General features: G+C 51.0%; 1 protein-coding gene across 1 annotated transcript; it reads right to left on the reverse strand.

Annotated features, from left to right (window-relative positions):
* Window positions 1–2,582: 2,582 nt before the first annotated feature.
* LOC112229208 (serine/threonine-protein kinase DCLK3-like) lies at window positions 2,583–23,410 on the reverse strand. Its single transcript, XM_042310078.1, is given in 10 exon segments — window positions 2,583–2,834; window positions 2,998–3,290; window positions 4,938–5,105; window positions 5,294–5,426; window positions 8,378–8,566; window positions 8,568–8,913; window positions 9,062–9,168; window positions 9,517–9,711; window positions 22,911–23,009; window positions 23,237–23,410. Coding segments are annotated over 10 exon segments (1,956 nt in total).
* Window positions 23,411–24,281: the final 871 nt, after the last annotated feature.

Raw genomic sequence — 24,281 nt, forward strand, 5'->3', positions numbered from 1 at the left:
TTTACTTTGTACATGGAGGATATACAGAATTCTGCATGCAGAATATCAATTTGGTGTTTGTCCCATTTTGTAAATTCTTGGTTGGTGTAGTCTCAGTAGTCTCTCTCTCCTCCTATGTGATATTTAATAGTAGTCTCTGTCCTTCTGTGTGATATTTAACAGTAGTCTCTGTCCTTCTGTGTGATATTTAACAGTAGTCTCTCTCCTTCTGTGTGATATTTAACAGTAGTCTCTCTCCTCCTGTGTGATATTTAACAGTAGTCTCTCTCCTCCTGTGTGATATTTAACAGTAGTCTCTCTCTCCCCTCCTGTGTGATATTTAACAGTAGTCTCTCTCTCCTCCTATGTGATATTTAATAGTAGTCTCTGTCCTTCTGTGTGATATTTAACAGTAGTCTCTGTCCTTCTGTGTGATATTTAACAGTAGTCTCTCTCCTTCTGTGTGATATTTAACAGTAGTCTCTCTCCTCCTGTGTGATATTTAACAGTAGTCTCTCTCCCCCTGTGTGATATTTAACAGTAGTCTCTCTCTCCCCTCCTGTGTGATATTTAACAGTAGTCTCTCTCTCTCCTGTGTGATATTTAACAGTAGTCTCTCTCTCCTCCTGTGTGATATTTAACAGTAGTCTCTCTCTCTCCTGTGTGATATTTAACAGTAGTCTCTCTCTCCTCCTGTGTGATATTTAACAGTAGTCTCTCTCTCTCCTGTGTGATATTTAACAGTAGTCTCTCTCTCTCCTGTGTGATATTTAACAGTAGTCTCTCTCTCCTCCTGTGTGATATTTAACAGTAGTCTCTCTCTCCTCCTGTGTGATATTTAACAGTAGTCTCTCTCTCCCTGTGTGATATTTAACAGTAGTCTCTCTCTCCCCCTGTGTGATATTTAACAGTAGTCTCTCTCTCCTCCTGTGTGATATTTAACAGTCGTCTCTCTCCTCCTGTGTGATATTTAACAGTAGTCTCTCTCTCTCCTCCTCTTGTGTGATATTTAACAGTAGTCTCTCTCCTCCTCTTGTGTGATATTTAACAGTAGTCTCTCTCCTCCTGTGTGATATTTAACAGTAGTCTCTGTCCTCCTGTGTGATATTAAACAGTAGTCTCTCTCTCTCCCTGTGTGATATTTAACAGTAGTCTTTCTCTCTCTCCTCCTGTGTGATATTTAACAGTAGTCTTTCTCTCTCTCCTCCTGTGTGATATTTAACAGTAGTCTTTCCTCCCCCTGTGTGATATTTAACAGTAGTCTCTCTCTCTCTCGCCCCTCCTGTGTGATATTTAACAGAAGTCTCTCTCCTCCTGTGTGATATTTAACAGTAGTCTCTCTCTCTCTCCTCCTGTGTGATATTTAACAGTCGTCTCTCTCCTCCTGTGTGATATTTAACAGTAGTCTCTCTCTCTCTCCTCCTGTGTGATATTTAACAGTAGTCTCTCTCTCTCTCTCCCCCTCCTGTGTGATATTTAACAGTAGTCTCTGTCCTTCTGTGTGATATTTAACAGTAGTCTCTCTCTCTCTCTCTCCCCTCCTGTGTGATATTTAACAGTAGTCTCTGTCCTTCTGTGTGATATTTAACAGTAGTCTCTCTCCTCCTGTGTGATATTTAACAGTAGTCTCTGTCCTCCTGTGTGATATTTAACAGTAGTCTCTGTCCTCCTGTGTGATATTTAACAGTAGTCTCTGTCCTCCTGTGTGATATTTAACAGTAGTCTCTCTCTCTCTCCTCCTGTGTGATATTTAACAGTAGTCTCTCTCTCCTCATGTGTGATATTAAACAGTCGTCTCTCTCTCTCCTCCTCCTGTGTGATATTAAACAGTAGTCTCTCTCCTCCTGTGCGATGTTAAACAGTAGTCTCTCTCTCTGTCTCTTTCTCTCTCTGTCTCTCGCTCTCAGAGAACGAGGGATTGGCAGAGAAAGCAGCTCAGATAAAGTCAATTGTCTCTTCCTTCCCTCGGCTGCTCCTCATCGTCATACGTTACCTCTTTGCTTTTCTCAACCAGTACGTTTCAGTTTGCACATTCATACCCTGAACCTTCACTGAACCAACTCCCTTACACAGCTATATAACTTGGCGGTGTGTGTGTGTTTGTGTGTGTAGTGTGTCCCAGTACAGTGATGAGAACATGATGCAGCCCTATAACCTGGCGGTGTGTTTCGGGCCGAGCCTTCTGAGAGGGTCAGATTCTGGTGATGTCGTTGCTAGGCAACCGCAGGTCAATGACCTCGTCAAGACCATGATCCTCCAGTATGATGTTATCTTCCCCAGCCAATCAGAGCTGCCTGGGCCTGTTTATGAGAAACACATGACTCTGGAGCAGGAGTACTGGTGAGATAGAGAGAGATACTAACTAGTAAACTGGTGAGATAGAGAGAGATACTAACTAGTATCCTGGTTTATAGATAGAGATACTAACTAGTATCCTGGTTTATAGATAGAGAGATACTAACTAGTATCCTGGTTTATAGATAGAGAGATACTAACTAGTATCCTGGTTTATAGATATATAGAGATACTAACTAGTATCCTGGTTTATAGATATATAGAGATACTAACTAGTATGCTGGTTTATAGATATATAGAGATACTAACTAGTATGCTGGTTTATAGATAGGGTGGTGGGCTGGATGGGTGGGGTGGTTGAGATGGGTGGGGTGGTTGAGATGGGTGGTGGTCTGGCTGGATGGGTGGTGGTCTGGCTGGATGGGTGGTGGGCTGGCTGGGTGGTGGTCTGGCTGGATGGGTGGTGGTCTGGCTGGATGGGTGGTGGGCTGGCTGGGTGGTGGGCTGGGTGGTGGGCTGGATGGGTTGTGGGCTGGATGGGTGGTGGGCTGGGTGGTGGGCTGGATGGGTGGTGGGCTGGATGGGTGGTGGGCTGGCGGGATTGGATGTGCTTTTGTTGGAGCAGACGACTGGTTGCTTGGGGCTTTCGATGAGTTAAGTTGGGTTGATGATTTTGATGCTCTCTGATGGTCTGTAGGGGATGGACTCTGTGCTGGTCGGTACTGGTCTGTAGGGGATGGACTCTGTGCTGGTCGGTACTGGTCTGTAGGGGATGGACTCTGTGCTGGTCAGTACTGGTCTGTAGGGGATGGACTCTGTGCTGGTCGGTACTGGTCTGTAGGGGATGGACTCTGTGCTGGTCGGTACTGGTCTGTAGGGGATGGACTCTGTGCTGGTCGGTACTGGTCTGTTCTGGTCTGTAGTGGTCTGAATCCAGGGATGCTTCAGAGTCTGCACTGCTGTCAGTCTCTCTGTTGGATTCACCTGTAGCAAGGCTTTCACCAGGCCTTGTGCTGCTACACACACATATACGCACAGACACACACAGACACACACACACAGACACGGTCAGAGAGGGTCAAATATGTGTGAGCATGTGTGTCTAAATGTGTCTACAAGCTTAAGTGTGTATGCGTGTATATACAGTACCAGTCAAAAGTTTGGACAACAACTCATTCAAGGGTTTTTCTTTATTTTTTACTATTTCCTACATTGTAGAATAATAACGAAGAGGTCAAAACTGTGAAATAAAGTAACCATAAAAGTGTTAAACAAATCAAAATATATTTTAGATTATAGATTCTTCAAAGTAGCCACCCTTTGCCTTGATGACAGCTTTGCACATTCTTGGCATTCTCTCTTGAAGGAGTTCCCACATATGCTGAGCACTTGTTGGCTGCTTTTCCTTCACCCTGCGGTCTAACTCATCCCACACCATCTCAATTGGGTTGAGGTCAGGTGATTGTGGAGGCCAGGTCATCTGATGCAGTACTCCATCACTCTCCTTCTTGATCAAATAGCCCTTACAAAGCCGGGAGGTGTGTTGGGTCATTGTCCTGTTGAAAAACAAATGATAGTCCCAATAAGAGCAAACCAGATGGGATGGCGTATCACTGCAGAATGCTGTGGTAGCCATGTTGGTTAAGTGTGCATTGAATTCTAAATAAATAACAGACAGTGTCACCAGCAAAGCACCCCCACACCATCACACCTCCTTCTCCATGCTTCATGGTGGGAACCACACATGCTGAGATCATCCGTTCACCTACTCTGTGTCTCACAAAGACACAGCAGTTGGAACCAAAAATCTCAAACTTGGACTCATCAGACCAAAGGACAGATTTCCACCGGTCTAATGTCCATTGCTCGTGTTTCTTGGCCCGAGCAAATCTCTTCTTCTTATTGGTGCAATTCGACCATGAAGGCCTGATTCACACAGTCTCCTCTGGACAGTTGATGTTGAGATGTGTCTGTTACTAATAATAATAATAATACACTTTAGAGTGCAGCATGAGGACCTTTCCTAAGGCTGTCCTCATGAGAGCCAGCTTCATCATAGTGCTTGATGGTTTTTGCGACTGCACTTACTTGAAGAAACTTTCAAAGTTCTTGACATTTTCCGTATTGACTGACCTTCATGTCTTAAATTAATGATGGACTGTCGTTTCTCTTTGCTTATTTGAGCTGTTCTTGCCATAATATGGACTTGGTATTTTACCAAATAGGGCTCTTGTGTATACCACCCCTACCTTGTCACAACACAACTGATTGTCTCAAACGTATTAAGAAGGAAAGAAATTCCACAAATTAACTGTTAACAAGGCACACGTGTTAATTGAAATGCATTCCAGGTGACTACCTCATGAAGCTGGTTGAGAGAATGCCAAGAGTGTGGCAAAGCTGTCATCATGGCAAAGGGTGGCTACTTTAAAGAATCTCAAATATAAAATATATTTTGATTTGTTGAACACTTTTTTGGTTTCTACATCATTCTGTATGTGTTATTTCATAGTTTATCTCTTCACTGTTATTCTACAATGTAGAAAATAGTTTAAAAAATTAAGAAAAACCCTTGAATGAGTAGGCGTGTCCAAACTTTTGACTGGTACTGTACGTGTGTGTGTAAGTGCGTGCTTATGTCTATACATATGTGTGTGACTCACCGTCAGATATGTGATCCCAGTAAGGGGCCAGGAAGGTGAGGTGTCCCTCTCTGATCATCTGGAACAGCTCCTCTTGGTCTCCGTCCCTTCTCCGGAACGGAGGGAACCCACAGAGCAGGATGTGGACTATCACCCCCAATGCCCACAGGTCTACCGGCAGACCATACCCTGCAGAGAGAGAGGTAGAGGGATGGAGAGAAAGAGAGAGAGAGAGGTGAACAGAGACAAAGATTGTGATAGAGGTAAGTAATTGATAGAAAAATAAATAAAGTGATAGAGTGATAGACAGAGGTAAGTAATTGATAAGAGAGAGAAATAAAGAGATAGATAAAGGATAAAGGGACAGATGTAGTCACCTGTCTCTGAGAGGATCTCCGGGGCGACATAGGTAGGTGTTCCACAAACAGTGAAGATGGGTTCTGTTACAACCATGGCTAGACCAAAATCACCCAGCTTCAACCTACTGACCCCATCATTACTGTACTCCACCTTGAAGAGAGAGAGAGAGACATACCATCACCACTGTACTCTACCAGAGAGAGAGAGAGAGAGAGATACCATCACTACTGTACTCTACCTGAAAGAGAGAGAGAGAGAGAGAGCACGAGAGAGAGAGAGATACCATCACTACTGTACTCTACCTGAAAGAGAGAGAGCGCGAGAGAGAGAGATACCATCACTACTGTACTCCACCTGGAAGAGAGAGAGAGAGAGAGCGAGAGAGAGAGGTACCATCACTACTGTACTCCACCTGGAAGAGAGAGAGAGAGAGAGAGCGAGAGAGAGAGATACCATCACTACTGTACTCCACCTGGAAGAGAGAGAGAGAGGTACCATCACTACTGTACTCCACCTGGGAGAGAGAGAGAGAGAGAGAGAGCGAGAGAGAGAGAGATACCATCACTACTGTACTCCACCTGGAAGAGAGAGAGAGAGAGATACCATCACTACTGTACTCCACCTGGGAGAGAGAGAGAGAGGTACCATCACTACTGTACTCCACCTGGAAGAGAGAGAGAGTTACCATCACTACTGTACTCCACCTGGGAGAGAGAGAGGTACCATCACTACTGTACTCCACCTGGAAGAGAGAGAGAGATACCATCACTACTGTACTCCACCTGGAAGAGAGAGAGAGAGGTACCATCACTACTGTACTCCACCTGGAAGAGAGAGAGAGAGAGAGAGAGAGAGAGAGAGAGAGAGAGAGAGATACCATCACTACTGTACTCCACCTGGAAGATAGAGAGAGAGAGAGGGAGAGAGCGATACCATCACTACTGTACTCCACCTGGAAGAGAGAGAGAGAGAGGTACCATCACTACTGTCATGACGTTGGCCTGTTGGTGAGGTTTATGACCCCCATAAATACCTTTTCCCCTTTCCTCTCTCTCTCTACTCTACAGAGAGACTCTTGGAAAGCCCTTTGTTAACATAGAGAGTCTGAAAGCATCAAAGGGGTGGGGACCAGAACTATATTTCGGTAATCCAACCAGTTGAAAATATGCATTGGTACTTAAAGAATATGAAGTCAGATCAGTTGTCATCTGAGACATTATTACTGATGATAGGATGACAAACTGTATCTTGGAAAGTCTACACATTATAGTTATCAGATTCACATGGAATTGTTGTGCAATTTAAATGTTTAATTATGAAACTATTTGTGAAAAGGAGAATTAATTTTAGCTTCTAAATGAGAGAATTGGTTTTCATAAGTAAACTAGGCTCAATTCAGTGGCCCCCGCCCAAGTGAACAGACATTGAAACACACCCTTCTCTCCACCACTATATAAGCCCTTTACCAAAATGTAACATTTGTGTTCCCGAGGACGTGAGGACGACGGTCCATACGTTAAAAGGGCTAATATCAAACTACAGAACTAAGCCAACTTCAGCGTGAGCTTAAAGTATGGCAACTTGGTATGAACTTTGAACTCTTATTCACTAATGAAGTGATACCTCCTAGCCGTTGAGTGAGCAGCAGCAGCTGTAAACGTGGGCTAGGAAAGGACGGACAAAGTATCTCTTCTACCAAACACACATTTACGATAGCACAGTTTCACAAGGTCTGATCAGAGACCCTTATTCCTTTGTCCCTCAGTCTTCCCGCTCTTTCACTCAAAACCCAACCCCCTTTCTTTGTGTAACCAGCCGTCATATCTGTTCCGTCCGCTAGGGACATTTTCTTTTATGACATAATTAGTCATCAATGTATGACCCATTCTGTGTATGTGTAATTCTGTGAGATTGTTTAGGTATTTAGTAAATAAATAATTAAACCAAATGTTGTATTGCTGATTCAACTTGTTAGCCAGGGTTTGTGAAGATAACCAAGAATTCCCCCGACTTCAGATGAGACTGAATAAGGTGACGATTAAGAATTGACCGCTATTGATGTAAAAGATTACTAGCTCTTTAAGAGTTTATTCGGAAGATAACAGCTCTATAAACATTATTTTGTGGTGCCCCGACTTTCTAGTTAATTACATTTATATGATTAGCTCAATCAGGTAATATTAATTAGATATAAATTATTTTATAGAATAGCATGTCATATCACTTAATCCGGCATAGCAAAGACACGACACTACTGTACTCTACCTGGAAGACAGAGAGAGATACCATCATTACTGTACTCTACCTGGAAGACAGAGAGAGATACCATCACTACTGTACTCTACCTGGAAGACAGAGAGAGATACCATCACTACTGTACTCCACCTGGAAGACAGAGAGAGATACCATCACTACTGTACTCCACCTGGAAGACAGAGAGAGATACCATCACTACTGTACTCCACCTGGAAGACAGAGAGAGATACCATCACTACTGTACTCTACCTGGAAGACAGAGAGAGATACCATCACTACTGTACTCTACCTGGAAGACAGAGAGAGATACCATCACTACTGTACTCCACCTGGAAGACAGAGAGAGATACCATCATTACTGTACTCCACCTGGAAGACAGAGAGAGATATCATCACTACTGTACTCCACCTGGAAGAGAGAGAGATACCATCACTACTGTACTCCACCTGGAAGACAGAGAGAGATACCATCATTACTGTACTCCACCTGGAAGACAGAGAGAGATACCATCACTACTGTACTCCACCTGGAAGACAGAGAGAGATACCATCACTACTGTACTCCACCTGGAAGACAGAGAGAGATACCATCACTACTGTACTCTACCTGGAAGACAGAGAGAGATACCATCACTACTGTACTCTACCTGGAAGACAGAGAGTGATACCATCATTACTGTACTCCACCTGGAAGAGAGAGAGAGATACCATCACTACTGTACTCCACCTGGAAGACAGAAAGAGATACCATCACTACTGTACTCCACCTGGAAGACACAGAGAGAGATACCATCACTACTGTACTCCACCTATTGATTTACCTATTCACACACACACTGCCTCACCAGTAGGTTTTCAGGTTTCAGGTCTCTGTGTACTATGGTCTTGCTGTGAATGTATCTCAGAGATTCACTGACATCACACACCATCTGCCCCGCCTCCTCTTCCGGAAACTTCCCACGCTCTGCAATCGCCTCGAACAGGTCGCCCCCGGTAGTCATCTCCATGACAAGATAGGAATGTGTGTGTGTGTGTGTGTGTGTGGTGGTGTGTGAAGAGGCGCACCACGCGGGGATGTGACAAGCTACCCAGAATGCTTAGCTCGTTCTGCATCATGTGCTCTCGACCAATCAGCTTTGAGCGCTCCACAATCTTTATGGCGAAGGCTTCCCCGTTGTTGTGTCGACGACACTCGCGCACAACAGCAAAGTTTCCGTCTCCAACCGTGCGGCCGATGTCATAGTAACGCTCAATATCCGACAGAGTGACATCACTATTGTCAGACGGAAGGTCAAAAATCATTTCCTGTTTAGTCCCCGCCTTTTCCTGTTTAGAATCTGAGGAGCAATGTTCTGATTGGCTGAGGGACTCCTCCTCAATCCTACAGATTGATCCAGTGTGGCATCGGGCAGGACCAAAGTGCGGTTTCTCTACTTTCTGGTCATTTAGTCTGTTTCCTGTTTACTTCCTGGTTACGGGAGGAAGTGGAGCCCTCTCTGCTCTCTGATTGGGTCGATCAGAGAGCTTACAGTTCCTGCTGCGTGGTGTGAGGGGGTGTGTCTATCTCCTCTTCCTGGGTAAGTGGACCTATCGGTGAGGATAGTCTCTCTCTAGTTCCGCTTTTCACTCTGACCCTCTGAAGATGATTGGGGGGGTGTGAGGGGTGTGTGGAGTTTCGTTTAGAATGTGTGTTAGGGTGTGTATGTGTGTGTGCATCCGTGTCAAGGTGTGTGTGAGTAGGGTGTATGGACAGTCTGGTTGGGTTGTTGTGTGTCAGTGTGTTTGGGTGTGTATTGGGGTGTGTCAGTGTGTTTGGGTGTGTATTGGGGTGTGTCAGTGTGTTTGGGTGTGTATTGGGGTGTGTCAGTTTGTTTGGGTGTTTAAGCCTGTGTGTGTCTGCTTTGTGATGTGTGTGTCTGTCCAGGTTGCGTCCTTGTGTAAGTGTATCGCTGTTTGTCGGTGTGTCCGTCCCCTCGTTGTATACGCTGTCGGCCTTGGCAGCTCCATCAGGTGAAGGACGTAACTTCCTCTCCCAGGCCCGGAGCGCATCGTCGCAGTAACGGGAATGTTTAGGGAACAGCTCCTCCAAGGCCTCCTTGACGCTCCGGAGCTCAGGGCGAGACTTTCCCAAAGCCAGGAACGCCGCTTCGCCACGGAAGAAACCACACACACCCCGCACCTGTAGGGAGAGACGGGTTAGAGACACACACCTTGTAGGGAGAGACGGGTTAGAGACACACACCTGTAGGGAGGTTAGAGACACACACCTGTAGGGAGACGGGTTAGAGACACACACCTGTAGGGAGAGACGGGTTAGAGACACACACCTGTAGGGAGAGACGGGTTAGAGACACATACCTGGGTTAGAGACACACACCTGTAGGGAGAGACGGGTTAGAGACACACACCTGTAGGGAGAGACGGGTTAGAGACACACACCTGTAGGGAGAGACGGGTTAGAGACACACACCTGTAGGGAGAGACGGGTTAGAGACACACACCTGTAGGGAGAGACGGGTTAGAGACACACACCTGTAGGGAGAGACGGGTTAGAGACACACACCTGTAGGGAGAGACGGGTTAGAGACACACACCTGTAGGGAGACGGGTTAGAGACACACACCTAGGGAGACACACACCTGTAGGGAGAGACGACGGTTAGAGACACACACCTGTAGGGAGAGACGGGTTAGAGACACACACTGTAGGGAGAGACGGGTTAGAGACACACACCTGTAGGGAGAGACGGGTTAGAGACACACACCTGTAGGGAGAGACGGGTTAGAGACACACACCTGTAGGGAGAGACGGGTTAGAGACACACACCTGTAGGGAGACGGGTTAGACACACCTGGGGAGAGACGGGTTAGAGACACACACCTGTAGGGAGAGACGGGTTAGAGACACACACCTGTAGGGAGAGACACACACCTGGGTTAGAGACACACACCTGTAGGGAGAGACGGGTTAGAGACACACACCTGTAGGGAGAGACGGGTTAGAGACACACACCTGGGTTAGAGACACACACCTGTAGGGAGAGACGGGTTAGAGACACACACCTGTAGGGAGAGACGGGTTAGAGACACACCTGTAGGGAGAGACGGGTTAGAGACACACACCTGTAGGGAGACGGGTTAGAGACACACACCTGTAGGGAGAGACGGGTTAGAGACACACACTGTAGGGAGAGACGGGTTAGAGACACACACCTGTAGGGAGAGACGGGTTAGAGACACACACCTGTAGGGAGAGACGGGTTAGAGACACACACCTGTAGGGAGAGACGGGTTAGAGACACACACCTGTAGGGAGAGACGGGTTAGAGACACACACCTGTAGGGAGAGACGGGTTAGAGACACACACCTGTAGGGAGAGACGGGTTAGAGACACACACCTGTAGGGAGAGACGGGTTAGAGACACACCTGTACCTGTAGGGAGAGACGGGTTAGAGACACACCTGTAGGGAGAGACGGGTTAGAGACACACACCTGTAGGGAGAGACGGGTTAGAGACACACACCTGTAGGGAGAGACGGGTTAGAGACACACACCTGTAGGGAGAGACGGGTTAGAGACACACACCTGTAGGGAGAGACGGGTTAGAGACACACACCTGTAGGGAGAGACGGGTTAGAGACACACTGTAGGGAGAGACGGGTTAGAGACACACACCTGTAGGGAGAGACGGGTTAGAGACACACACCTGTAGGGAGAGACGGGTTAGAGACACACACCTGTAGGGAGAGACACCTGTAGGGAGAGACGGGTTAGAGACACACACCTGTAGGGAGAGACGGGTTAGAGACACACACCTGTAGGGAGAGACGGGTTAGAGACACACCTGTAGGGAGAGACGGGTTAGAGACACACACCTGTAGGGAGAGACGGGTTAGAGACACACACCTGTAGGGAGAGACGGGTTAGAGACACACACTGTAGGGAGAGACGGGTTAGAGACACACACCTGTAGGGAGAGACGGGTTAGAGACACACACCTGTAGGGAGAGACGGGTTAGGACACACACCTGTAGGGAGACGGGTTAGAGACACACACCTGTAGGGAGAGACGGGTTAGAGACACACACCTGTAGGGAGAGACGGGTTAGAGACACACACCTGTAGGGAGAGACGGGAGACACACACCTGTAGGGAGACACACACCCTGTAGGGAGAGACGGGTTAGAGACACACACCTGTAGGGAGAGACGGGTTAGAGACACACACCTGTAGGGAGAGACGGGTTAGAGACACACACCTGTAGGGAGAGACGGGTTAGAGACACACACCTGTAGGGAGAGACGGACACACACCTGTAGAGACACACACCTGTAGGGAGAGACGGGTTAGAGACACACACCTGTAGGGAGAGACGGGTTAGAGACACACACCTGTAGGGAGAGACGGGTTAGAGACACACACCTGTAGGGAGAGACGGGTTAGAGACACACACCTGTAGGGAGACGGGTTAGAGACACACACCTGTAGGGAGAGACGGGTTAGAGACACACACCTGTAGGGAGAGACGGGTTAGAGACAGGGAGAGACGGGTTAGAGACACCTGTAGGGAGAGACGGGTTAGAGACACACACCTGTAGGGAGAGACGGGTTAGAGACACACACCTGTAGGGAGAGACGGGTTAGAGACACACACCTGTAGGGAGAGACGGGTTAGAGACACACACCTGTAGGGAGACGGGTTAGAGACACACACCTGTAGGGAGAGACGGGTTAGAGACACACACCTGTAGGGAGAGACGGGTTAGAGACACACACCTGTAGGGAGAGACGGGTTAGAGACACACACCTGTAGGGAGAGACGGGTTAGAGACACACACCTGTAGGGAGAGACGGGTTAGAGACACACACCTGTAGGGAGAGGGTTAGAGACACACACCTGGGTTAGAGACACACACCTGTAGGGAGAGACGGGTTAGAGACACACACCTGTAGGGAGAGACGGGTTAGAGACACACACCTGTAGGGAGAGACGGGTTAGAGACACACACCTGTAGGGAGACGGGTTAGAGACACACACCTGTAGGGAGAGACGGGTTAGAGACACACACCTGTAGGGAGAGACGGGTTAGAGACACACACCTGTAGGGAGAGACGGGTTAGAGACACACACCTGTAGGGAGAGACGGGTTAGAGTAGGGAGAGACGGGTTAGAGACACACACCTGTAGGGAGAGACGGGTTAGAGACACACACCTGTAGGGAGAGACGGGTTAGAGACACACACTGTAGGGAGAGACGGGTTAGAGACACACACCTGTAGGGAGAGACGGGTTAGAGACACACACCTGTAGGGAGAGACGGGTTAGAGACACACACCTGTAGGGAGAGACGGGTTAGAGACACACACCTGTAGGGAGAGACGGGTTAGAGACACACACCTGTAGGGAGAGACGGGTTAGAGACACACACCTGTAGGGAGAGACGGGTTAGAGACACACACCTGTAGGGAGAGACGGGTTAGAGACACACACCTGAATAGGGAGAGACGGGTTAGAGACACACACCTGTAGGGAGAGACGGGTTAGAGACACACACCTGTAGGGAGAGACGGGTGTAGGACACACACCTGTAGGGAGAGACGGGTTAGAGACACACACCTGTAGGGAGAGACGGGTTAGAGACACACACCTGTAGGGAGAGACGGGTGTAGGGAGAGACGGGTAGAGACACACACCTGTAGGGAGAGACGGGTTAGAGACACACACCTGTAGGGAGAGACGGGTTAGAGACACACACCTGTAGGGAGAGACGGGTTAGAGACACACACCTGTAGGGAGAGACGGGTTAGAGACACACACCTGTAGGGAGAGACGGGTTAGAGACACACACCTGTAGGGAGACAGAGACACACACCTGTAGGGAGAGACGGGTTAGAGACACACACCTGTAGGGAGAGACGGGTTAGAGACACACACCTGTAGGGAGAGACGGGTTAGAGACACACACCTGTAGGGAGAGACGGGTTAGAGACACACACCTGTAGGGAGAGACGGGTTAGAGACACACACCTGTTAGGACACACACCTGTAGGGAGAGACGGGTTAGAGACACACACCTGTAGGGAGAGACGGGTTAGAGACACACCTGTAGGGAGAGACGGGTTAGAGACACACACCTGTAGGTTAGAGACACACACCTGTAGGGAGAGACGGGTTAGAGACACACACCTGTAGGGAGAGACGGGTTAGAGACACACACCTGTAGGGAGAGACGGGTTAGAGACACACACCTGTAGGGAGAGACGGGTTAGAGACACACACCTGTAGGGAGAGACGGGTTAGAGACACACACCTGTAGGGAGAGACGGGTTAGAGACACACACCTGTAGGGAGAGACGGGTTAGAGACACACACCTGTAGGGAGAGACGGGTTAGAGACACACACCTGTAGGGAGAGACGGGTTAGAGACACACACCTGTAGGGAGAGACGGGTTAGAGACACACACCTGTAGGGAGACGGGTTAGAGACACACACCTGTAGGGAGAGACGGGTTAGAGACACACACCTGTAGGGAGAGACGGGTTAGAGACACACACCTGTAGGGAGAGACGGGTTAGAGACACACACACTGTAGGGAGAGACGGGTTAGAGACACACACCTGTAGGGAGAGACGGGTTAGAGACACACACCTGTAGGGAGAGACGGGTTAGAGACACACACCTGTAGGGAGAGACGGGTTAGAGACACACACCTGTAGGGAGAGACGGGTTAGAGACACACACCTGTAGGGAGGGAGAGACACACACCTGTAGGGAGGAGACGGGTTAGAGACACACACCTGTAGGGAGAGACGGGTTAGAGACACACACCTGTAGGGAGAGACGGGTTAGAGACACACACCTGTAGGGAGACGGGTTAGAGACACACACTGTAGGGAGAGACAGGGTTAGAGACACACACCTGGGTTAGAGACACACACCTGTAGGGAGGGAGAGACGGGTTAGAGACACACACCTGTAGGGAGAGACGGGTTAGAGACACACACCTGTAGGGAGAGACGGGTTAGAGACACACACCTGTAGGGAGAGACGGGTTAGAGACACACACCTGTAGGGAGAGACGGGTTAGAGACACACACCTGTAGGGAGAGACACACACCTGGGGAGAGACGGGTTAGAGACACACACCTGTAGGGAGAGACGGGTTAGAGACACACACCTGTAGGGAGAGACGGGTTAGAGACACACACCTGTAGGGAGAGACGGGTTAGAGACACACACCTGTAGGGAGAGACGGGTTAGAGACACACACCTGTAGGGAGAGACGGGTTAGAGACACACACCTGTAGGGAGAGACGGGTTAGAGACACACACCTGTAGGGAGACACACACCTGTAGGGAGAGACGGGTTAGAGACACACACCTGTAGGGAGAGACGGGTTAGAGACACACACCTGTAGGGAGAGACGGGTTAGAGACACACACCTGTAGGGAGAGACGGGTTAGAGACACACACCTGTAGGGAGAGACGGGTTAGAGGGACACACACCTGTAGGGAGAGACGGGTTAGAGACACACACCTGTAGGGAGAGACGGGTTAGAGACACACACCTGTAGGGAGAGACGGGTTAGAGACACACACCTGTAGGGAGAGACGGGTTAGAGACACACACCTGTAGGGAGAGACGGGTTAGAGACACACCTGTACCTGTAGGGAGAGACGGGTTAGAGACACACACCTGTAGGGAGAGACGGGTTAGAGACACACACCTGTAGGGTTTAGAGACACACACCTGTAGGGAGAGACGGGTTAGAGAGACGGGTTAGAGACACACACCTGTAGGGAGAGACGGGTTAGAGACACACACCTGTAGGGAGAGGTTACGGGTTAGAGACACACACCTGTAGGGAGAGACGGGTTAGAGACACACACCTGTAGGGAGAGACGGGTTAGAGACACACACCTGTAGGGAGAGACGGGTTAGAGACACACACCTGTAGGGAGAGACGGGTTAGAGACACACCTGTAGGGAGAGACGGGTTAGAGACACACACCTGTAGGGAGAGACGGGTTAGAGACACACACCTGTAGGGAGACGGGTTAGAGACACACACTGTAGGGAGAGACGGGTTAGAGACACACACCTGTAGGGAGACGGGTTAGAGACACACACCTGTAGGGAGAGACGGGTTAGAGACACACACCTGTAGGGAGAGACGGGTTAGAGACACACACCTGTAGGGAGAGACGGGTTAGAGACACACACCTGTAGGGAGAGACGGGTTAGAGACACACACCTGTAGGGAGAGACGGGTTAGAGACACACACCTGTAGGGAGACACACACCTGTAGGGAGAGACGGGTTAGAGACACACACCTGTAGGGAGAGACGGGTTAGAGACACACACCTGTAGGGAGAGACGGGTTAGAGACACACACTGTAGGGAGAGACGGGTTAGAGACACACACCTGTAGGGAGACGGGTTAGAGACACACACCTGTAGGGAGAGACGGGTTAGAGACACACACCTGTAGGGAGAGACGGGTTAGAGACACACACCTGTAGGGAGAGACGGGTTAGAGACACACACCTGTAGGGAGAGACGGGTTAGAGACACACACCTGTAGGGAGAGACGGGTTAGAGACACACACCTGTAGGGAGGGAGAGAGACGGGTTAGAGACACACACCTGTAGGGAGAGACGGGTTAGAGACACACACCTGTAGGGAGAGACGGGTTAGGGTTAGGGAGAGACGGGTTAGAGACACACCCTGTAGGGAGAGACGGGTTAGAGACACACACCTGTAGGGAGAGACGTTAGAGACACACCTGTAGGGAGAGACGGGTTAGAGACACACACCTGTAGGGAGGGAGAGACGGGTTAGAGACACACACCTGTAGGGAGAGACGGGTTAGAGACACACACCTGTAGGGAGAGACGGGTTAGAGACACACACCTGTAGGGAGAGACGGGTTAGAGACACACACCTGTAGGGAGAGACGGGTTAGAGACACACACCTGTAGGGAGAGACGGGTTAGAGACACACACCTGTAGGGAGAGACGGGTTAGAGACACACACCTGTAGGGAGAGACGGGTTAGAGACACACACCTGTAGGGAGAGACGGGTTAGAGACACACACCTGTAGGGAGAGACGGGTTAGAGACACACACCTGTAGGGAGAGACCACACACCTGTAGGGAGAGACGGGTTAGAGACACACACCTGTAGGGAGAGACGGGTTAGAGACACACACCTGTAGGGAGAGACGGGTTAGAGACACACCTGTAGGGAGAGACGGGTTAGAGACACACACTGTAGGGAGACGGGTTAGAGACACACACCTGTAGGGAGAGACGGGTTAGAGACACACACCTGGGTTAGAGACACACACCTGTAGGGAGAGACGGGTTAGAGACACACACCTGTAGGGAGAGACGGGTTAGAGACACACACCTGTAGGGAGAGACGGGTTAGAGACACACACCTGTAGGGAGAGACGGGTTAGAGACACACACCTGTAGGGAGAGACGGGTTAGAGACACACACCTGTAGGGAGAGACGGGTTAGAGACACACACCTGTAGGGAGAGACACACCTGTAGGTTAGAGACACACACCTGTAGGGAGAGACGGGTTAGAGACACACACCTGTAGGGAGAGACGGGTTAGAGACACACACCTGTAGGGAGACGGGTTAGAGACACACACCTGTAGGGAGACGGGTTAGAGACACACCTGTAGGGAGAGACGGGTTAGAGACACACACCTGTAGGGAGAGACGGGTTAGAGACACACACCTGTAGGGAGAGACGGGTTAGAGACACACACCTGTAGGGAGAGACGGGTTAGAGACACACCTGTAGGGAGAGACGGGTTAGGACACACACCTGTAGAGACGGGTTAGAGACACACACCTGTAGGGAGAGACGGGTTAGAGACACACACCTGTTAGAGACACACACCTGTAGGGAGGAGACACACACCTGTAGGGAGAGACGGGTTAGAGACACACACCTGTAGGGAGACGGGTTAGAGACACACACCTGTAGGGAGAGACGGGTTAGAGACACACACCTGTAGGGAGAGACGGGTTAGAGACACACACCTGTAGGGAGAGACGGGTTAGAGACACACACCTGTAGGGAGAGACGGGTTAGAGACACACCTGTACGGGTTAGAGACACACACCTGTAGGGAGAGACGGGTTAGAGACACACACCTGTAGGGAGAGACGGGTTAGAGACACACACCTGTAGGGAGAGACGGGTTAGAGACACACACCTGTAGGGAGAGACGGGTTAGAGACACACACCTGTAGGGAGAGACGGGTTAGAGACACACACCTGTAGGGAGAGACGGGTTAGAGACACACACCTGTAGGGAGAGACGGGTTAGAGACACACACCTGTAGGGAGAGACGGGTTAGAGACACACACCTGTAGGGAGAGACGGGTTAGAGACACACACCTGTAGGGAGAGACGGGTTAGAGACACACACCTGTAGGGAGAGACGGGTTAGAGACACACACCTGTAGGGAGAGACGGGTTAGAGACACACACCTGTAGGGAGAGACGGGTTAGAGACACACACCTGTAGGGAGAGACGGGTTAGGGAGGGAGACGGGTTAGAGACACACACCTGTAGGGAGAGACGGGTTAGAGACACACACCTGTAGGGAGAGACGGGTTAGAGACACACACCTGTAGGGAGAGACGGGTTAGAGACACACACCTGTAGGGAGAGACGGGTTAGAGACACACCTGTAGGGAGAGACGGGTTAGAGACACACACCTGTAGGGAGAGACGGGTTAGAGACACACACCTGTAGGGAGACGGGTTAGAGACACACACCTGTAGGGAGAGACGGGTTAGAGACACACACCTGTAGGGAGAGACGGGTTAGAGACACACACCTGTAGGGAGAGACGGGTTAGAGACACACACCTGTAGGGAGAGACGGGTTAGAGACACACACCTGTAGGGAGAGACGGGTTAGAGACACACACCTGTAGGGAGAGACGGGTTAGAGACACACACCTGTAGGGAGAGACGGGTTAGAGACACACACCTGTAGGGAGAGACGGGTTAGAGACACACACCTGTAGGGAGAGACGGGTTAGAGACACACACCTGTAGGGAGAGACGGGTTAGAGACACACACCTGTAGACGGGTTAGAGACACACACCTGTAGGGAGAGACGGGTTAGAGACACACACCTGTAGGGAGAGACGGGTTAGAGACACACACCTGTAGGGAGAGACGGGTTAGAGACACACACCTGTAGGGAGAGACGGGTTAGAGACACACACCTGTAGGGAGAGACGGGTTAGAGACACACACCTGTAGGGAGAGACGGGTTAGAGACACACACCTGTAGGGAGAGACGGGTTAGAGACACACACCTGTAGGGAGACGGGTTAGAGACACACACTGTAGGGAGAGACGGGTTAGAGACACACACCTGTAGGGAGACGGGTTAGAGACACACACCTGTAGGGAGACGGGTTAGAGACACACCTGTAGGGAGAGACGGGTTAGAGACACACACCTGTAGGGAGAGACGGGTTAGAGACACACACCTGTAGGGAGAGACGGGTTAGAGACACACACCTGTAGGGAGAGACGGGTTAGAGACACACACCTGTAGGGAGAGACGGGTTAGAGACACACACCTGTAGGGACGGGTTAGAGACACACACCTGTAGGTTAGAGACACACACCTGTAGGGAGAGACGGGTTAGAGACACACACCTGTAGGGAGAGACGGGTTAGAGACACACACCTGTAGGGAGAGACGGGTTAGAGACACACACCTGTAGGGAGAGACGGGTAGGGAGAGACGGGTTAGAGACACACACCTGTAGGGAGACGGGTTAGAGACACACACCTGGGTTAGAGACACACACCTGTAGAGACGGGTTAGAGACACACACCTGTAGGGAGAGACGGGTTAGAGACACACACCTGTAGGGAGACGGGTTAGAGACACACACCTGTAGGTTAGAGACACACACCTGTAGGGAGAGACGGGTTAGAGACACACACCTGTAGGGAGAGACGGGTTAGAGACACACACCTGTAGGGAGAGACGGGTTAGAGACACACACCTGTAGGGAGAGACGGGTTAGAGACACACACCTGTAGGGAGAGACGGGTTAGAGACACACACCTGGGGAGAGACGGGTTAGAGACACACACCTGTAGGGAGAGACGGGTTAGAGACACACACCTGTAGGGAGAGACGGGTTAGAGACACACACCTGTGGGAGAGACGGGTAGGGAGAGACGGGTTAGAGACACACACCTGTAGGGAGAGACGGGTTAGAGACACACACCTGTAGGGAGAGACGGGTTAGAGACACACACCTGTAGGGAGAGACGGGTTAGAGACACACACCTGTAGGGAGAGACGGGTTAGAGACACACACCTGTAGGGAGAGACGGGTTAGAGACACACCTGTACCTGTAGGGAGAGACGGGTTAGAGACACACACCTGTAGGGAGAGACGGGTTAGAGACACACACCTGTAGGGAGAGACGGGTTAGAGACACACACCTGTAGGGAGAGACGGGTTAGAGACACACACCTGTAGGGAGAGACGGGTTAGAGACACACACCTGTAGGGAGAGACGGGTTAGAGACACACACCTGTAGGGAGAGACGGGTTAGAGACACACACCTGTAGGGAGAGACGGGTTAGAGACACACACCTGTAGGGAGAGACGGGTTAGAGACACACACCTGTAGGGAGAGACGGGTTAGAGACACACACCTGTAGGGAGAGACGGGTTAGAGACACACACCTGTAGGGAGAGACGGGTTAGAGACACACACCTGTAGGGAGAGACGGGTTAGAGACACACACCTGTAGGGAGGGAGACGGGTTAGAGACACACACCTGTAGGGAGAGACGGGTTAGAGACACACACCTGTAGGGGGACGGGTTAGAGACACACACCTGTAGGGAGAGACGGGTTAGAGACACACACCTGTAGGGAGAGACGGGTTAGAGACACACACCTGTTAGAGACGGGTTAGACACACACCCTGTAGGGAGAGACGGGTTAGAGACACACACCTGTAGGGAGGACGGGTTAGAGACACACACCTGTAGGGAGAGACGGGTTAGAGACACACACCTGTAGGGAGAGACGGGTTAGAGACACACACCTGTAGGGAGAGACGGGTTAGAGACACACACCTGTAGGGAGAGACGGGTTAGAGACACACACCTGTAGGGAGAGACGGGTTAGAGACACACACCTGTAGGGAGAGACGGGGAGAGACGGGTTAGAGACACACACCTGTAGGGAGACACGGGTTAGAGACACCTAGGGAGAGACGGGTTAGAGACACACACCTGTAGGGAGAGACGGGTTAGAGACACACACCTGTAGGGAGAGACGGGTTAGAGACACACACCTGTAGGGAGAGACGGGTTAGAGACACACACCTGTAGGGAGAGACGGGTTAGAGACACACACCTGTAGGGAGAGACGGGTTAGAGACACACACCTGTAGGGAGAGACGGGTTAGAGACACACACCTGTAGGGAGAGACGGGTTAGAGACACACACCTGTAGGGAGAGACGGGTTAGAGACACACACCTGTAGGGAGAGACGGGTTAGAGACACACACCTGTAGGGAGAGACGGGTTAGAGACACACACCTGTAGGGAGAGACGGGTTAGAGACACACACCTGTAGGGAGACGGGTTAGAGACACACACCTGTAGGGAGAGACGGGTTAGAGACACACACCTGTAGGGAGAGACGGGTTAGAGACACACACCTGTAGGGAGAGACGGGTTAGAGACACACACCTGTAGGGAGAGACGGGTTAGAGACACACACCCTGTAGGGAGAGAGACACACACCTGTAGGGAGAGACGGGTTAGAGACACACACCTGTAGGGAGAGACGGGTTAGAGACACACACCTGTAGGGAGAGACGGGTTAGAGACACACACCTGTAGGGAGAGAGACGGGTTAGAGACACACACCTGTAGGGAGAGACGGGTTAGAGACACACACCTGTAGGGAGAGACGGGTTAGAGACACACACCTGTAGGGAGAGACGGGTTAGAGACACACACCTGTAGGGAGAGACGGGTTAGAGACACACACCTGTAGGGAGAGACGGGTTAGAGACACACACCTGTAGGGAGAGACGGGTTAGAGACACACACCTGTAGGGAGAGACGGGTTAGAGACACACACCTGTAGGGAGAGACGGGTTAGAGACACACACCTGTAGGGAGAGACGGGTTAGAGACACACACCTGTAGGGAGAGACGGGTTAGAGACACACACCTGTAGGGAGACGGGTTAGAGACACACACCTGTAGGGAGACGGGTTAGAGACACACACCTGTAGGGAGAGACGGGTTAGAGACACACACCTGTAGGGAGAGACGGGTTAGAGACACACACCTGTAGGGAGAGACGGGTTAGAGACACACACACCTGTAGGGTGTAGGGAGAGACGGGTTAGAGACACACACCTGTAGGGAGAGACGGGTTAGAGACACACACCTGTAGGGAGAGACGGGTTAGAGACACACACCTGTAGGGAGAGACACACACCTGTAGGGAGAGACGGGTTAGAGACACACACCTGTAGGGAGAGACGGGTTAGAGACACACACCTGTAGGGAGAGACAGACGGGTTAGAGACACACACCTGTAGGGAGAGACGGGTTAGAGACACACACCTGTAGGGAGAGAGAGACGGGTTAGAGACACACACCTGTAGGGAGAGACGGGTTAGAGACACACACCTGTAGGACGGGTTAGAGACACACACCTGTAGGTTAGACGGGTTAGAGACACACACCTGTAGGGAGAGACGGGTTAGAGACACACACCTGTAGGGAGAGACGGGTTAGAGACACACACCTGTAGGGAGAGACGGGTTAGAGACACACACCTGTAGGGAGAGACGGGTTAGAGACACACACCTGTAGGGAGAGACGGGTTAGAGACACACACCTGTAGGGAGAGACGGGTTAGAGACACACCCTGTAGGGAGAGACGGGTTAGAGACACACCTGGGAGAGACGGGTTAGAGACACACACCTGAGGGAGAGACGGGTTAGAGACACACACCTGTAGGGAGAGACGGGTTAGAGACACACACCTGTAGGTTAGAGACAGAGACACACACTGTAGGGAGAGACGGGTTAGAGACACACAGCTGTAGGGAGAGACGGGTTAGAGACACACAGCTGTTGGGAGAGACGGGTTAGAGACACACACCTGTAGGGAGAGACGGGTTAGAGACACACACCTGTAGGGAGAGACGGGTTAGAGACACACACCTGGACGGAGAGGTGTGTTGTTGTTGTTATGGTTGTTGTGTGTCTGTCTGGTTAACTCTCGTGCATGTGGCGTGTAAAGGCGTGTGACTCTGGCCCTGTGCCAGCGAGGGAAGCCCAGCGCCTCGGAGACGTCCAATAGAAGCTGTTCGTACGAGACCACGCCCCTACGGTTTAACAGCACCGTCACCTGACCAGACACAGAGACGATGTCATCGAGAGACCAGGAAGTACTGAATATTTGTGAGCCAAGCCAACCATAGAATTAGAATTGAATTAAAATGTCAATGAAACCAACTTCTTGAATTTAGAATCATGTTTGTTAGTGCAAGGATGGAACAAAAGCCTGCACATCCAGTAGCTCTCCAGAAAGAGGGTTGGCTCCTCCTTTTTCATCATTTAGTTTTAGACTTTTACCTTTCTGAGGGCGCTGTGACCGCACGGTCGGACCACAGTAACCAATCGTGGTCGCTCTGCACTTTGCTCAGCATGACGAGTGTGGAACACTGGGAAAGAAGGAGGGAGAGTGGTCCTAGTGGCTGGAAGGTGGGGGTCAGGGTGGGGGAGGGGGAGAGACAGCCATACGGCCATACGCTTAGAGAGGGAGGGTTTCTGAAGGAAATGGGGGGGAAGATAGGATGGTGGGGAGGCAGGGAGAAAGGGGAGAGAGAGAAGTGAATGATGTGGGGAAGGGGGTGAGAAAAAGGGGTACAGATTGTAGAGGTGAGAGAGATGGAAAGAGAGAATCAACAGGTTAGTTAGGTGTGACTACTTCTTTCCACTTTCAAAATGTGTCCTTATCAGCTGTCCGTATATAGGTTAACTGGGCTACTGTTCTCTTTAGATAGAGCAAGTAACATGACACATGGTCCTTAAGGAAGCGTGAATAATTTAGACAGGAGGAGAGACGGCCAGGGCTGAGGATGGGGGAGGAGGAGAGACGGCCAGGGCTGAGGATGGGGAGGAGGAGAGACGGCCAGGGCTGAGGATGGGGAGGAGGAGAGACGGCCAGGGCTGAGGAAGGGGAGGAGGAGAGATGGCCAGGGCTGAGGATGGGGAGGAGGAGGGACGGCCAGGGCTGAGGATGGGGGAGGAGGAGAGACGGCCAGGGCTGAGGATGGGGGAGGAGGAGAGATGGCCAGGGCTGAGGATGGGGGAGGAGGAGAGACGGCCAGGGCTGAGGATGGGGGAGGAGGAGAGACGGCCAGGGCTGAGGATGGGGGGAGGAGGAGAGACGGCCAGGGCTGAGGATGGGGGAGGAGGAGAGACGGCCAGGGCTGAGGATGGGGGAGGAGGAGAGACGGCCAGGGCTGAGGATGGGGAGGAGGAGAGACGGCCAGGGCTGAGGATGGGGGAGGAGGAGAGACGGCCAGGGCTGAGGATGGGGGAGGAGGAGAGATGGCCAGGGCTGAGGATGGGGAGGAGGAGAGACGGCCAGGGCTGAGGATGGGGAGGAGGAGAG

Source organism: Oncorhynchus tshawytscha, linkage group LG31 (genome assembly GCF_018296145.1).
Source record: "Oncorhynchus tshawytscha isolate Ot180627B linkage group LG31, Otsh_v2.0, whole genome shotgun sequence".
In the NCBI taxonomy this organism is placed as follows: Eukaryota; Metazoa; Chordata; class Actinopteri; order Salmoniformes; family Salmonidae; genus Oncorhynchus; species Oncorhynchus tshawytscha.